Below are 14,543 nucleotides of genomic sequence, written 5' to 3'. Positions count from 1 at the left end.
CTGTCAGGAACAGGGGTGGGCGTCTAGTGCAACTGTTTAACCCCCTACTCACAGACATATCTCTGTCCTGAGAAGACCATGATGCAACCCTACAACATTCTCTCTTTCAACTAATCATTGATTGGATCACTCTGGATCAACTCTTCCAGAGGACCTGAGGGTCAAAGGCTGTGCCGTACAGTGCCGATATGATTAATGTTTTGGACACAGAGCTACTCACTCCTCTAGTCTCGCTCCACACTCGGTCTCATTTGCTGGTTGTTACAGGCTAGTCGCGGAGCCGTCGAGAAGAGATGACATCCCCTACAAGGCTTTGCAGCGTGTTGCCAAACTGCAACCGCAACTTCCTCTGTCTCAACGGAAGACGGCACCTGGTGATACGACACAGTGCAACTGCAAGAAGATGAACCAACTGCCAACAACAGTGTAAGTATTGCTATACTGTATTTCAGTGTTTCTGTTTGCCTCTTGTTTATGTGTTTCAATGGTGGTTTGTTCACCTTCCCACTCGACAATCTATCCCCCTTCCCCCCCAACAAACAATACTGTTTCTTTTTCCTCTTCCTCTTCTTCGGTCTGGATCTAACCTATCAGCAATCTCAGATGCTTTTCTCTGCAGTTGACATTGTGCCAAGCGGCTAGCCCACAGACTCTCAACTAACGTTAGCAGAGAGCTGGAGGACCAATTCTTCCCATGCTGCCTGTATAAAAAGGAAAAGTGTGTGTGTGTGTGTGTGTGTGTGTGTGTGTGTGTGTGTGTGTGTGTGTGTGTGTGTGTGTGTGTGTGTGTGTGTGTGTGTGTAGGTGTGTGTGTGTGTGTGTGTGTGTGTGTGTGTGTGTGTGTGTGTGTGTGTGTGTGTGTGTGTGTGTGTGTGTGGGTTTGTGTGTGTGTGTGTGTGTGTGTGTGTGTGTGTGTGTGTGTGTGTGTGTGTGTGTGTGTGTGTGTGTGTGTGTGTGTGTGTGTGTGTGTGTGTGTGTGTGTGTGTGTAGGTGTGTGTGTGCGTGTGTGCGTGTGTGCGTGTGTGCGTGTGTGTGTGTGTGTGTGTTTGTTGTGCATATGATCTAATATAAGTTACAGAGAGGGTTTGGTGCTGTATTTACCCCTACTGGCAGGTGTATAATGACTTAGTGGTGGATTGTGTCTTATACAGTGGTGACCCAGAGTCATGTTACCCGCATAATAATAACGCCCAGTCATCATTTTGAGTGTATGGCTGTCTAATCTTCATTGTCCTTTTTCTGTTGTTCTGCCTGTTTCACACACAATGATCTAAACCTTATCTCCTCTCCCCTGAGCTATGAAATGGTGATGTCACACAGACACAGAGATGCAGTTTGATATGTCTGTAGGGTGTATACAGTATGTACGTGTGTGTGTGTGTGTGTGTGTGTGTGTGTGTGTGTGTGTGTGTGTGTGTGTGTGTGTGTGTGTGTGTGTGTGTGTGTGTGTGTGTGCGTGCACTCTCCCCGTTGAGAAGTTAGTGGGTGACACATGGAGCTAGTCTGGAATGCTACCCTGTGAGAAGAGGAGAGAGGGAGAAGGCGACAATGGGAGGGGGAGGAGAGAAAGAGACGAAGGAGGAGGGAGAGAGAGAGAGAGAGAGAGAGGACGAGAGGACGAGAGGATAAACCAGTGTGACAGGTTTGTGTCACTGTACAGAATTCATCATTCATGCAAAGCCGATGGAAAGAGAAGGAGAGAGAGAGAGAGCTGATGTCAATGAGGAGCGCTTCCTATGAACCCATGGCAACACAATGGTGTAGGACAAGTACAAAGAAGTCACTCCTTAGAAAGGTAAAGTGTTTGAGTGTGTTAGTGAGTGTTTGTTTAGAAAGGTAAAGTGTTTGAGTGTGTTAGTGAGTGGTTTGCCTGTGCATATGTTCAGTTTGAGGATCAAGTCAATGGGACTGTGTTGCCCAGGTTACCCATATGGGAGGCTTGGTGACCTAGCAGAGCAGGTGTTTCTGTAAACTGACACTCATACTCACCTGCATTGGAAAGCACCACCAGAAACTCCCTCACAAAGGTGAATGCTGTAATTAGACTTCATATTGACACGTTTTGTTGGCTTCATCAAATTATTCAGGTAGTCAATATGTTCGATATGTTCTGTGCATTCCTACAGTATTTGTGTTGTGACCCAGTTCATTATGTTTAGCTGAAGTTGTGTGATGATCTGACATTAACTCTAAGGTGACCTAAATGATTAAAGACAAATAGTGTTATTGGCAATGGCTTCCCAGCAATGCCTATTTTATATGTTTGTAAGTTATATTCAGATGTCCATGGCGCTGTTATCCCAGATAAGTCATTGCCCTTCAGTATTAATGTTATCTTGTTCCCGCTTGGCTGTATGTAAATCAGATTCACTTTGTTCGCCTCCCTGATGATCTTATCTCATCACTTTTAACTGGATCTTTTGTCAGGCGCTTTAAATCAATTGCTGTGTCTCTATTCGGCTGTGTCAGACTGTTTAGTATGTGAGGCAGAGGAGCTAATTGTAGCACTATAATACATTGTTTTTGCCGAGTGGATTGCTGTTAGGTGAGTTATTCCAGTATTCAGTTCAGGTACCGCTGAAGATGACAGGTACTCTAGGGTATGTCACTTGTGTAAACAGCCGTTTATGATATGTGTACAACTGAGTGCACATTGTTTGAGTGCTGCTCTTCTGTGAATGGACTCATTGAGTCAGTATGAGGGGAATGTTAGGACGGCAAGAACTTGTTGCTGATGACATAACTGACCAGGCGTGACCTTTTCTCACTCTCATTCTCTATCTCTCACTCTATTTTACGCAGATCCCACTTTATCATTTTAATTTTTCACATCTTTTCCATTCATTGTTCACTTTGTGTCTCTCTCCAGGCCTCTCTCTTCCCTGTCCTCTCTCTCCAGGCCTCTCTCTTCCCTGTCCTCTCTCTCCAGGCCTCTCTCTTCCCTGTCCTCTCTCTCCAGGCCTCTCTCTTCCCTGTCCTCTCTCTCCAGGCCTCTCTCTTCCCTGTCCTCTCTCTCCAGGCCTCTCTCTTCCCTGTCCTCTCTCTTCAGGCCTCTCTCTTCCCTGTCCTCTCTCTCCAGGCCTCTCTCTTCCCTGTCCTCCCTGTCCTCTCTCTCCAGGCCTCTCTCTTCCCTGTCCTCTCTCTTCAGGCCTCTATCCTCCCTGTCCTCTCTATTCAGGCCTCTCTCTTCCCTGTCCTCTCTCTCCAGGCCTCTCTCTTCCCTGTCCTCCCTGTCCTCTCTCTCCGGGCCTCTCTCTTCCCTGTCCTCTCTCTTCAGTCCTCTCTCTTCCCTGTCCTCTCTCTCCAGGCCTCTCTCTTCCCTGTCCTCTCTCTTCAGGCCTCTCTCTTCCCTGTCCTCTCTCTCCAGGCCTCTCTCTTCCCTGTCCTCTCTCTCCAGGCCTCTCTCTTCCCTGTCCTCTCTCTCCAGGCCTCTCTCTTCCCTGTCCTCTCTCTTCAGGCCTCTCTCTTCCCTGTCCTCTCTCTCCAGGCCTCTCTCTTCCCTCCTCAACCACTCCATGATTCACTGTTCACTTTGTGTCTCTCTCCAGGCCTCTCTCTTCCCTGTCCTCTCTCTTCAGGCCTCTCTCTTCCCTGTCCTCTCTCTTCAGGCCTCTCTCTTCCCTGTCCTCTCTCTCCAGGCCTCTCTCTTCCCTGTCCTCAACCACTCCATGATTCACTGTTCACTTTGTGTCTCTCTCCAGGCCTCTCTCTTCCCTGTCCTCAACCACTCCATGATTCGGCTTGACCATTTGGAGCAGCCAGAGTGACCACAATCCACATATCACAACATTCCAGCCCATTCCATTCTGAGGATGGAAATCTGTATTTCTGCATGCAGGCAATGGGAGCTGTTCGCTGAATCTGTGCTGGGGAACAGAGGACTGCAGGGGACCGGATGAAGTTTGGAATTAATTGAGACGGGGAGCCAAGAAAAGTCATCAGTTTAACACCACCAAACAGAGGACCATCAGCAGCAGCATTGAAATATCAAGCTTGCTGATGCAGGATTTATACATCGGTGCAGCTGGATCTCTTCCATGGTGAACTTCAACAGGAGAGGACTGCAGTTGTGCCAGTTTGTCCACTTTCCTGGGGCTACAGTATATCGGTGTTTACAACACACCCGAAACTGCAGCAGTCAGACAAATTGCTTTCAGAGTGGAGTCTAAAAGACAGTTGCTTGGAATCTTCAAGTATCAAATGCACTTTTTTGCGCTCTCCTTTTGGGGATTTGGCACTTGACAGCAGGTTATTAAGTTTGTTTACTCTCAGACAATGGACTTGTCCTTGCTCCCTACTCCAGTGAGTGAGTACAACAAGCAGAGGACAGGAGCACGCTTCACTGTCCGCTCCGCTAACTCTCCCTCCTACAGTCTCAATCGCAGACCAGGTCTTAGGAGACCAAAGGCTCTACCAGAGGAGGAGAGGGAGAACATTGTGGAGGTCACAGAGACAGGGATATGCAAGGAGGAGAAGCAGGTCCCTCTCCTCACACAGCGGCAGACTGACACAAACAAGGCCCGCACATTCACAGAAAATCCAGCCAGGGCTGGGACTCACTCTGGTGTCAGTGGTCAGTGTGAGGAGAAGGGAACATCAGACCACAAGACATCTGGCCAGCTGAACCAGAATGGCACAGACAAAGCTATGACCGAGTCTGGCAGGGACGGACGTGGAAGCTGTAACCCAGCATCTGAGAGCCGGGGCAGGACAGAGTGGAGGGGGCTCAACCTACCCAATAGAAGTAAGAGTTTAGATTGGAGAGGAGGGGCAACCAGCCCTGACCAGGGCACCAAAGCTGGGACACTGGCATTCACAAACAAACAGCGAGGGGCCATTTTTAAACGGGCTGAAAGTCTGGAGAAAAAGACAGGAGACAGAGATAGAGTTGAGGGCACAGACAGTAGAGTGATGTCTATAGGTAGTGTTGGAGAGAGAAGCCCAGTGGACGAGTGTCCACAAGGGCATGTGGGTCTAGGGCTGCGTCATATGGGCCAGGCTTTGGAAAGGGCTGGTAGGGTTCAGTCTCTCCCCTCCAGGCTGAAGCTCCAGGCTGGATCTGACTCCGGCTTTGGGTCGAGGGAGACAGCTTCTTCATTTGGGCCCAAAGGAGGTCAGAGTATATTGGAGCGGATAGAGAAACTCTATGGGTCAGGCAAAACTGAGGATTCCACTAGATTTAAGGATCTCTCTTCGCCTGTGAGAGACCGGCCTCTGTCTGAGGGGGAGGGACAAACCACAGTGATCCCTCGCAGAAGATCAACCCCCGTCTCCCCCATCTCCCCACCCGTCAGTCAGTGGAGGAGAGTGTCATATGAGGGCGAAGCGGGGGGGACCTTCCCCAGACGTTTTTCCAACAGGGAGAAAAACAGCCTGAGTCCTCTGCAAAGCAGTAACACTCCCACCTGTGCACCTCATACAGATACCAACACATCAGCGAATCCAGCTAATTCCGCCAGTTCAGGTTCTCTGGGGACAACCTGGATGAGAGAGAGAGCTCCAGGGGGACAGTGGCAAGGGCAGATCCAGGGCAGCTATCCACAGGAGGGGGGTGTTCAGTGGGGTAGAGCGGCACTGGAGATGGGCACCAGGTCTCTGGATAGAGACAGGAGTAAGAACACTATAGCAGCTCAAATCAGATCTGCTAGAGCTGCAGAAGTAATCGTTTCTGCACAGCCACCGCCACAAACATCCTTAGAGAAAGAGAGTTCAGCTCCTTTCAGAGATCCATCTGGGACCAGAGAGGGTAGAGCAAGTGAAAGTAAGGATAAGGACAGGGCAAATAGCGGAGAGGAAAAAGGTGGGATTGATGAAATAAACGAGAAGGCGAGAGAGAGGATTGGACACATGTTGGTGCTGAAAATGGAGGAAGTTAAAGAACAGGAAAAAGAGAAAGGGGCTGAGAATAGCGCAGAAGATGTGAAAGGGAAAGAAGAAAAAGGAGTGAAGTGTAGTAGCATCACCGAAGATGTATTTGAGTCAAGCACACATAAAGTCAGCGTGAAAAGCATGGAAAGGAAGATGTTTCCAGAGAAGATGGTTGTTCCCTCTGCCGCTAATGTGAGAAATAAGATCCACCAGTTTGAAGCTCTGACCCAGAGAGTCCAGGGCTCATCAGCAACAGGCCAGTTCCTGTTGCCCAGACGGACCTTCTCTGTGCCTGAACGCTCCAGTGGGTTCCATGACGGAGTGAAAAAGAGTGGATCAGAGCGAACAATAGGCAGACTGAGAGAAAGGTGGGGAGGCGAGGCAAGTAACAAAGCAGGGTCGGACAGAGCACTCAAAGGTGAAATACAAGAGGAGGACAAGAAAGTCCAGAGAGGGTCGAACCTGAGATCTTTCTCAGTGGATGAGGTGGGGCTGAGACTGGGGAACAGAGAGAAAAGAGGCAGTGATTTGGTTGAGAGGGAAGGAAAAGAGGATGTGGTTGGTGGTGGCAACAACCGTTCTGGTGACTTTGGAAAATATTCCAGACTCAAGAATACACTAGAAATCCCTCTAAATGGAGGCGCTAAAAGACAGAGGAAGAACTTTTACATAGACGAGACTGATTTCTGCAAAGCCACAAGCCCCGAGAAATCAAATAAGAGACATATCACAAGCGACGATACTCCATCGTCGCTGCTGCCTCACTCTGGTGACACTTCTATTGGTTTGCTATCCGGTGGGCAGAAAACGGCACCTTCTGAGACCCCGTCGCCTGTTAGTGATGAGGACAAGACTCCAACGAAACCCCCCCACAACTCGCCCCTTCTAACACAGCACTCACCCATTGAAAACACCACTAGCACTCCTGTCTCCATGGCTAAAACTCCAGGAAGAGACTCCCCGGATCTCCCCGTTCCCCTTGCCACTTCGTCTCACAGCAGCCTCCCCGATCCCGTCCTGCCAGACGTCACGGTCCCCGATCCGAAGGGGGAGAAACGGGAAGTGGATGCTTGGATAGCCAGCTGGAACCCCAAGATGAAGGGCTGGAATGATGATGAAGAAGAAGATGACGATGATGAAGGTACAGAGAAAGATGAAGATTCCAATTATGACTCTGACTCGGGAGATTCCTCAGTGACCATCACCAGTAACATGAGCCAATCAGATCGCAGGAGCTTCTGCGTCAGGTGGGTAACACGCACCTACTATTCGTATTTCTTGTTAAGTTAGTAATCATGGAAACAATAAAAAAATGTTGACCTTATTCTCCACCTGTGGCTGTCTCCTCTCTCCTGCCTGTAGTCTGGCAGACCTGTGTAACTTTGGTGGGGTCGACTACGAATCGGAGAACGACAGCGACGAGTGGCCGTCAGGTCGGCGGTCGGCCTCCCTGAGCTCTGACATCTCGGCCCTGTCCTGTGTGTCTGTGATGCCCAGTGAGGAGCTGGACAGGCTGCTGGAGGACGTCAAGGGCCTGGGGGACAACACTCTGCAGGTACCAGCAGCGCTACAGAGGTGGTGGGGATCTTTGGCTATCTTGCGATTCGATTTGATTCTGATTCCTGGGGTTACGATTCGATTCAAAATCGAGGTTAGATTCAGAACGATTCCCGATTCAAAATCGATTCTCATTTCAGTGCATAGGGGGATTTCAGGATCTACTCCTGTCCGCTGTGTGCTAAGAAAGGCAGAGTAGCAAATTATGGCACAAAAGCAGGATAAAGTGTATACGATTATGTTTTTTGTTTTTTTGAAAAGGTTTTATCACCTGATTTTAATAATGTAAACACAGTACACACAACCTAAGACAAAAAGTAACATTTATCCATGCTAAACTTGCACACACACACAAAAATTACTTCAAGAAAAATAAGTTAAAGAAATACTAAAAAATAAAATGAAAAAAATAATTAATTATTGCAAGTTGTAAAATGATTCAGAATCATGGAAGATAATAATCGTGATTCTTACATGAATCGATTTTTTGGGACCCTCTTACAGCTGCCCGTAAGTGGCATCTTTATGCAGTAGATTACAGTGTTGAGACCTGTATGACAGGTATTCATACACAAAAGTCTGACTTTGCTCACATTGTAATCAGATCTTCAAAACCAGATATGGAAGTGGATACAATCTAACAACAGTGCACATAGAGTACAAGCAATATGAATAGGAAAAAGAGCAGGAAAAATGATACACAGATTGAAATAAATAAAACCGTAGGGTGTAACAGCCATAACAGCCATTTTCAGGCCAAGTTTGGATTTTCATGAAATCCAATTTTAAGAGTCAGATCTAAAAAAGAGTGTTGAGGGGATCATGGTGGAATCATCTCAGTTGTCCAAGGTACAAGTAGCTGTGATGTCCCAGGTTCGAATCCGCCTCGAGACCTTTGTCGCATGTCATTCCCCCCTTTCTCTCCCATCCTTCCTGTTCTCACTACTGTCAAATATCAAAAAACAATCTTAAAATCATGTTGAAATAACAAATGTAACCATAACTTCTCTCTCTCTCTCTCTCTCTCTCTCTCTCTCTCACTCCCCACCTGTCTTCTTGTAGGACTATGATGACGTGCAGGTTGTGGTTCTCCATAAGGAGGTGGGAGTAGGCCTGGGCTTCAGTGTGGCAGGAGGCGTGGACCAGAACAAGCCGATCACTGTGAGGAAACATCACTTCTTCTTATTTTCTTTCTGTAAAGTTATGAACGCATTCTGCTCAGTCCCTTCCATGTGTCTATGAACGTTTTCCCCTCCAGGTCCACAAGGTGTTTCCCTCTGGTGTGGCAGGCCAGGAGGGCTCCATAAGGGAAGGTTACCGGGTCTTGTCAATCAATGGCACAGCGCTGTGTGGCTCCGCCCACTGGGAGGCCCTGAGGATACTGAGGAGGGCGAGGACCCGCGGGATGGGAGTGGTGGTCCTGAGGCGAGGAGGGGTTAGCAGCGCCTCTAAGGGGAAAGCGGAGGCAGACATGCAGACAACCCAGACTCCGTCCACAGAAACAGGTGAGAGGTCAGACTTTGGCCAAAACACAGACAGCTCAAGTGTCAGTTTGCTGCAGACAGTGACTGGAACAAGCTGTAAAAACCTGAGCGTTTATCTCCATTCGCAGTTTCAGGGACACTTACGAGCATTGTGGCGCATACCCTCAGATGCTTTACATCATTGGTTCCCAAACTGTGGTCCTGGTGGTTCGCGGGGCTCCACCAGAGAATTGCAAAAAAAAAAAAAAAAAGTGTTGGGCCGATTTTCAGAAATATCGCGATATTTGAGAAATATCCCAATTTTGAACATTTACTTTCAGAGACTGCAGCATGCTCAGTTTTAAAGCCAGAGTGAAGTTTCTGGTATCATATGAAACTAGAAGACCTAAGCAATCGATTTGTACCAACCATGTCATGCTAGTTTGTCAGGAAAGTAGCTAAATAACACTCCAAATTTAGACTAAATTTTGGCGAGGGAAAAAAACATTTTCAAAGGGGTCCTCTTTTTCACAGCCTAATGTTGGCAGGTGTGTGTGTCTGTTTGGAACCAGCTAGTAGCCTTGTATTGTCATTTAGCCTTTGCTGCTATTGCATGGTTAAATCAGCAAATTTTATTTTATGTGGGGGTGGTGGTATACGCAGTGGAAGTGGTCCCTGGGAAATTTGTTTGGTACGTAGTGGTACTTGGACAGAAAAGTTTGGGAACCCCTGCTTTACATCATGCTCTCTGCCCTATCCCCACCTCTCTTTCTCTCCTTATCCACTGCTCTGTCCACCCCCTAGCTATATAGCTCGTATCCCGTCTTAGCTACCCCCTCACTTACTGTGCTGCTATCGGTGCTGTGATTGGCTGTTAATGTGGTTGGTTGCCACATATGTTGCTGCTGCTTTCTTGTTTTTAACAGTATCTGTCTCTCTGTGTCTAACCTGTTAGATTTGCCTCCCCCTTCCCCAAACCCTGTTCCCTCACAAGGTCTTTTGCTTCCTGTCAGGCCGTTCTTGTTCTTGTAAATAAGAAATTGTTCTGAACTAACTTGCCTGGTGAAGTAAAGGTTGATGATGATGATGATGATGATTGTCCTGACAGTTTGCCTAACTTCAAATTGCAGCTTTGCAGACAGAGGGAACTGTGTTGTACAAGTGCATGCCGCTATTGAAAGTGACATCAGGTATTTTTGCTCTCCTCTCAGGGCAGCGTGTGTGTGTGAAGCTGGAGAAGCTCAGCAGGGATCTGGGCTTCAGCCTGGAGGGGGGTGTTGGCTCCTGTCTGGGGGACAGACCACTCAGCATACAGAAGATCTTCCAGGGTGAGTCAACCTATCACAGCTCCTTAGAGAAATACACGTACAGCTCATTCATGATCATTATGCTAGAGATGGACAGAGGTGGAAATAGCTTTTATCATAATGTCTCTCCAACCTCTCAATTAAAGGTAATACAGAATGTAATATTCAAGCAATGAAATGTGCCTGCCTTTACAAACAATATCTTTAAAGGGGGACTGACCCCCCCAGATTTCTTGCAAAACGATATTCTACTTGATTTGAAAACTCTGCAGGCAAGATGGCCGCCTATACTCCCTTCTGTACCCTGGTAGAATAAACTATCATAACTTGGCCAATAAGTATGTAAGATACAAAATAAAACAAATTGTAATGTCTTTATTTGTTGTAGAATGCAGAGGACATGTAACTGTTTAGTTAAACTCGCATTCCAGGAATATTGTATTTACTGCGCTGCTCTAAAGATAACGTAAGTGGCTCGAGACTGTTTCGTCCTGAAACCCACTCGCTTTGCGCCAGAACACAATCGATTTGGGGGTGGAACACGCCAGGATTGGCCAACGCCAACGCCAGTGCCCAGAACTGTCAAATCAAATCATCGACAGAGATGCTATGGCCCGCCTCCCAGTATTTTCAGTGTATCAGAGATAGAGAATGATAAATGATAAATACAGCCACGTTATAAACAACAAACTAACGCTGGTGATCCGTATGGAAACAGTACTCGAAATGGTTAAAAGTTATATAAATTTGGTCATTCAGTGGCGTTTAACTGCCATGTAACATAACTAACTAGCGGCTATTAGCCACAGTAGGCGATTACCCATGGATGCATTGCTCTTAAGGGCTCGCGCCACGTGAACTACAGTAATAATCACATGGAGGAAAAAAAACTAATTTTTCACATGAGTGGGGCACGCGCAAATACCACTGTGACGTCACAGTGGTATGTAATTCCACAATGTAATTCCCACAAATCGCCCATTCATTTGAGGGCACAAAAAAAGCAGGTTTGAACCCATAGAGGGAACTTATGCTGCTGAAAATGATAGGGGTTTGTAAAATTGTAACAGATTGGTCTCAAATGTGGAGACTTTGACCAGAATCCTTCACATACCACGCCAAAAGCCATATATTTGTTAAAAGCTGAAAAAAAGTGTTTTGGGGGTAAGTTACACTTTAATCTTTATTTTGGAATATATATTGGAGGGCTTTGGGTCAGATGTTTTAACTCAGCTCTGGCGGTCTAACCTGATGATTACACTGAACCATCTGGGAACTTGTCCTTGGAAACTGTTTGGAAAAAGGCAGGCACGTTCAAAAAATGTTTGGCAGGTGATTGAATGAACGATCTGTCTATCACGGGCTCCTCTGACGCTGATTGGCCTGCACAGCTGCACCACTCAAACGCATATCTGATCCTGATCTCGCAAATCCAGCTGTCTCGCACGGTTACTGGAGGTCTGGAAATGCTGTCTAAACAAGCAGAGACAGGGACATCACTCAGGTCCATATGAGCATACTTCAGTGAACATATTTTAGTAGTCTAAGAAGAATTATAATCTGATACTTTAACATCCTACACCTACCTTTAATATGACAGCTTTAAGTTTAACTTTCGTAGACAGACTTTCACATTACACATTTTTTGAATGTTCCCTTTTCCCGTTTGACTCTCAGGAGGTCCGGTGAGCAAGGTGTGTCCTGGTGATGAGGTGCTGGAGATTGAAGGTGTGAGTGTGGTGGGGATGAGACGCCTGGAGGCCTGGACTTTGATCAGAAGACTGCCCCCTGGGCCCGTGGACGTGGTACTACACCGTCCCCTCAGACACCGGGACACTTGAGTATTATTGAGGTACTCTAGTACAGTATAGCCCAGGGAATGACGAAGCAGTGGAAAAAAAGCCATCTACACAGCGTTATCTGAGCCCAAGCTAACACCTTGACATTAGTTAGTCAGGCAAATGCACCATTCAAACAGCTCAAAGACTAGTTTCTAGTCAGTCATCATAACAACAAAGCACTGAAGGAAAAACAATGTATTAGAGACTAGAGACCAGACCAAACATGTATAGCTTGTGTGAATTTTTAGACTTACAGTTATTTGGTTCTTTGTATCTATTTTTAAGGACTACATCTACCTCGAGGACTGATATTTCTCTACCAGCCATAATTAAAATGCACTGACGATTTACACGTGTATCTATTGTAACAGATGGTTTGGCCAATTAAATGTTATTAATGTGGTAGTTGTACATGAAAGCTGTAAGGAATATTGTTACACATGTTACACAAGCTATCTACATTTAGCTTATTGCTTTTTTAATAAATCCTAACAACCAACTGATGTTTATTATTTAAATACAACAATACAACCAGTTTCCAGCAGAGGGGGATAGACTGAATATTATCGTTCCATTAGTTACTTGTCCTGGTAAAAAGGGACAGCACTCTGTAAAGTGGTAAAGTAGATAATGATACACCTCAAGAGATATGATAAGGGTCTATCGTGAGATAGTGTCTGTAGTGTTTTCAGATTAAATGGCTATAAAAGGATCAAATGAAAGCATTTTCCACTAGTGATGATGCAATTGACATGTCCAATTTGACACGGTGTGTTAATAAAACTAGGTGTACTTTATGTCTTATCTGATCTGCTGCAGTCATGTGCTTGCTTGACATTTATCAGCAAGTTACCTTATATTCAGGTTACATAATCCATTAGGAGTCCATAGTTCAGTAAGAGGGTTGTGGGTTTTTCTTTTGTTTTATTTACTCTTTTTTTCTTTTTTTGCATTTGACATAAGGCGGATGGCAGCTAGGTAGAACTGGGCAGCTATGGGAGTCCTATGGGTGTCATGGCCCATGATTTTACGGCATTCCCATTTAGCTATACTGGTGATTTTAAATTGATTTTATTGATTTATGCGGCAATAACCGATGTATTAAAAAAATGCACGCCCACATTTCGTCTAATGTGCACCAGTGAGTTGACATTTATGAGGGTCAAAGTCTGAGAGTTGGAAGTTGCTGTGCACATAACGTGATGAGGGGAGTCTTATGTATACCTCTGGATGTATTGATGGACTGAGTCTCTGCAACTGTAGTCTGAGTCTGACTTGATTTAGTATGGTGAGGAGCAGGAGCAACCTGGACTCATGAAATATTGAGGTCTATCTGTTTATCTGATATCTCTGAGATTTCTACCAAAGAAATAAGGCTGTTGGGCTTTGCTGCAAAAAGCCTTTAATCAACACTGTCCATACAAAATCTGTTTATGGTCTCTTAGTCCATAGCAACGGAGATCTGAAGTATAGATTGGGCTCTCTGGATTAGCCAATCCTGAGGTGTGAGTTGACCAAGCCAATTAATGAGTAATAGTTTGTCCAGCTGTGGAGGAAGCGGGCAAAGAGAAGGCGGAGAGGGGAGAGTAAGTATCCCAGGAGAGGTGGGACGCCATACCGTGCATCGGATGCCCAGGTGGAAGTTGTGACTGACTGCAGACTTTATTTGCCATCGCCACTGTCACCTTCTCCACTAAAATCACCACTTCAGCTCCCAGGCAGACAGACAACCTGATCAGCAGAGTGGAGCGGGACAGGTGTTCTTTCTCACAGAGGAGAGAAGGGAGACAGACAGGGAGGTCACAGAGCCAGTGCCAGCTGAGGTCAGAACAGGATGAGGATGACTGGATTTGACTTAGGCCACCTAAAGGAGGCGGTGAAACCCTGGCCTCTGAAGGTGACTAACCCCCTGGTACGAGAGTGCATGGCTGAGTTCTTGGGGACTTTTGTCTTGCTGGTAAGTGACGTGGCTTTATGAGTTCTGAGTTCTCTGACCAATGGCATATAGGGTATCATTGGCTTCAAATACAACACAGAGATGATTACCATAGAGATTAAGGCCATGTTTACACGGCAACGCTCCCTGCAGAAAACGGCAATCTGTCTATGGCTATGGCTGTGTGAACACTCTTTTCAAATCTGACCCGGGCCTTTCATATGTGGACTTAAATCACATTCAGATCGGATCGGATTTTTTGGAATCCAACCTCAGTGTGAACAACAGACATGTGATGAGGAACTTAGGCACATCCGCTTATTGCTGAGCCAAACTTTTACAGAAAATCAAATAGAAAAGAAGGCTCGCAACACAAAGTTTATTTTGCTCCTGTGGATAACATTTAATGGACAAAGACAAACAGTTTCGATCCGATACGGAACTTCGTCAGTGTCATTTGAAGCACATACATTTCAGGTGTTTATATAGGTACCGGTACGTACATACATAGGTGCATACCTCCGCCTAGGTGTTTGGAGGTAGATCCAGGCTCACTTTATCAAAGAGGAAG

General features: G+C 46.3%; 2 protein-coding genes across 4 annotated transcripts in view; both read left to right on the top strand.

Moving 5' to 3' along the window:
- The first annotated feature begins 315 nt into the window (after positions 1 to 315).
- LOC310777842 (uncharacterized protein) lies at positions 316 to 12,527 on the top strand. Of its 3 annotated transcripts, none has more exons than XM_083638191.1 (7): positions 316 to 426; positions 3,702 to 7,115; positions 7,231 to 7,423; positions 8,488 to 8,586; positions 8,684 to 8,930; positions 10,100 to 10,216; positions 11,873 to 12,527. In XM_083638191.1, the coding sequence occupies exons 2-7, from the start codon at positions 4,276 to 4,278 to the stop codon at positions 12,034 to 12,036; spliced, it is 3,660 nt and encodes a 1,219-aa protein (XP_083494317.1). In that variant the 5' UTR covers positions 316 to 426; positions 3,702 to 4,275; the 3' UTR covers positions 12,037 to 12,527. The 3 variants fall into 3 exon arrangements, with proteins under 3 accessions (XP_083494317.1, XP_083494319.1, XP_083494318.1); XM_083638193.1 differs by having other exon boundaries at positions 10,105 to 10,216; positions 11,873 to 12,050; XM_083638192.1 differs by lacking the exon at positions 316 to 426 and adding an exon at positions 1,697 to 1,795.
- Positions 12,528 to 13,876: 1,349 nt separating this feature from the next.
- aqp10a (aquaporin 10a) overlaps positions 13,877 to 14,543 on the top strand; it is a gene marked incomplete at both ends in the record, with an annotated part of 7,169 nt that continues 6,502 nt past the window's right edge. Inside the window, one exon of the mRNA XM_083633093.1 lies at positions 13,877 to 13,993. Coding sequence (XP_083489219.1) covers positions 13,877 to 13,993 — 117 coding nt within the window. The remainder of the gene's footprint in view (positions 13,994 to 14,543) is intronic.

Source organism: Poromitra crassiceps, assembly GCF_964638095.1.
Source record: "Poromitra crassiceps genome assembly, chromosome: 1".
NCBI lineage: Eukaryota > Metazoa > Chordata > Actinopteri > Beryciformes > Melamphaidae > Poromitra > Poromitra crassiceps.
Note: the sequence above shows the minus strand (reverse complement) of the source record. Positions and strands in the feature narration are given on the sequence as shown.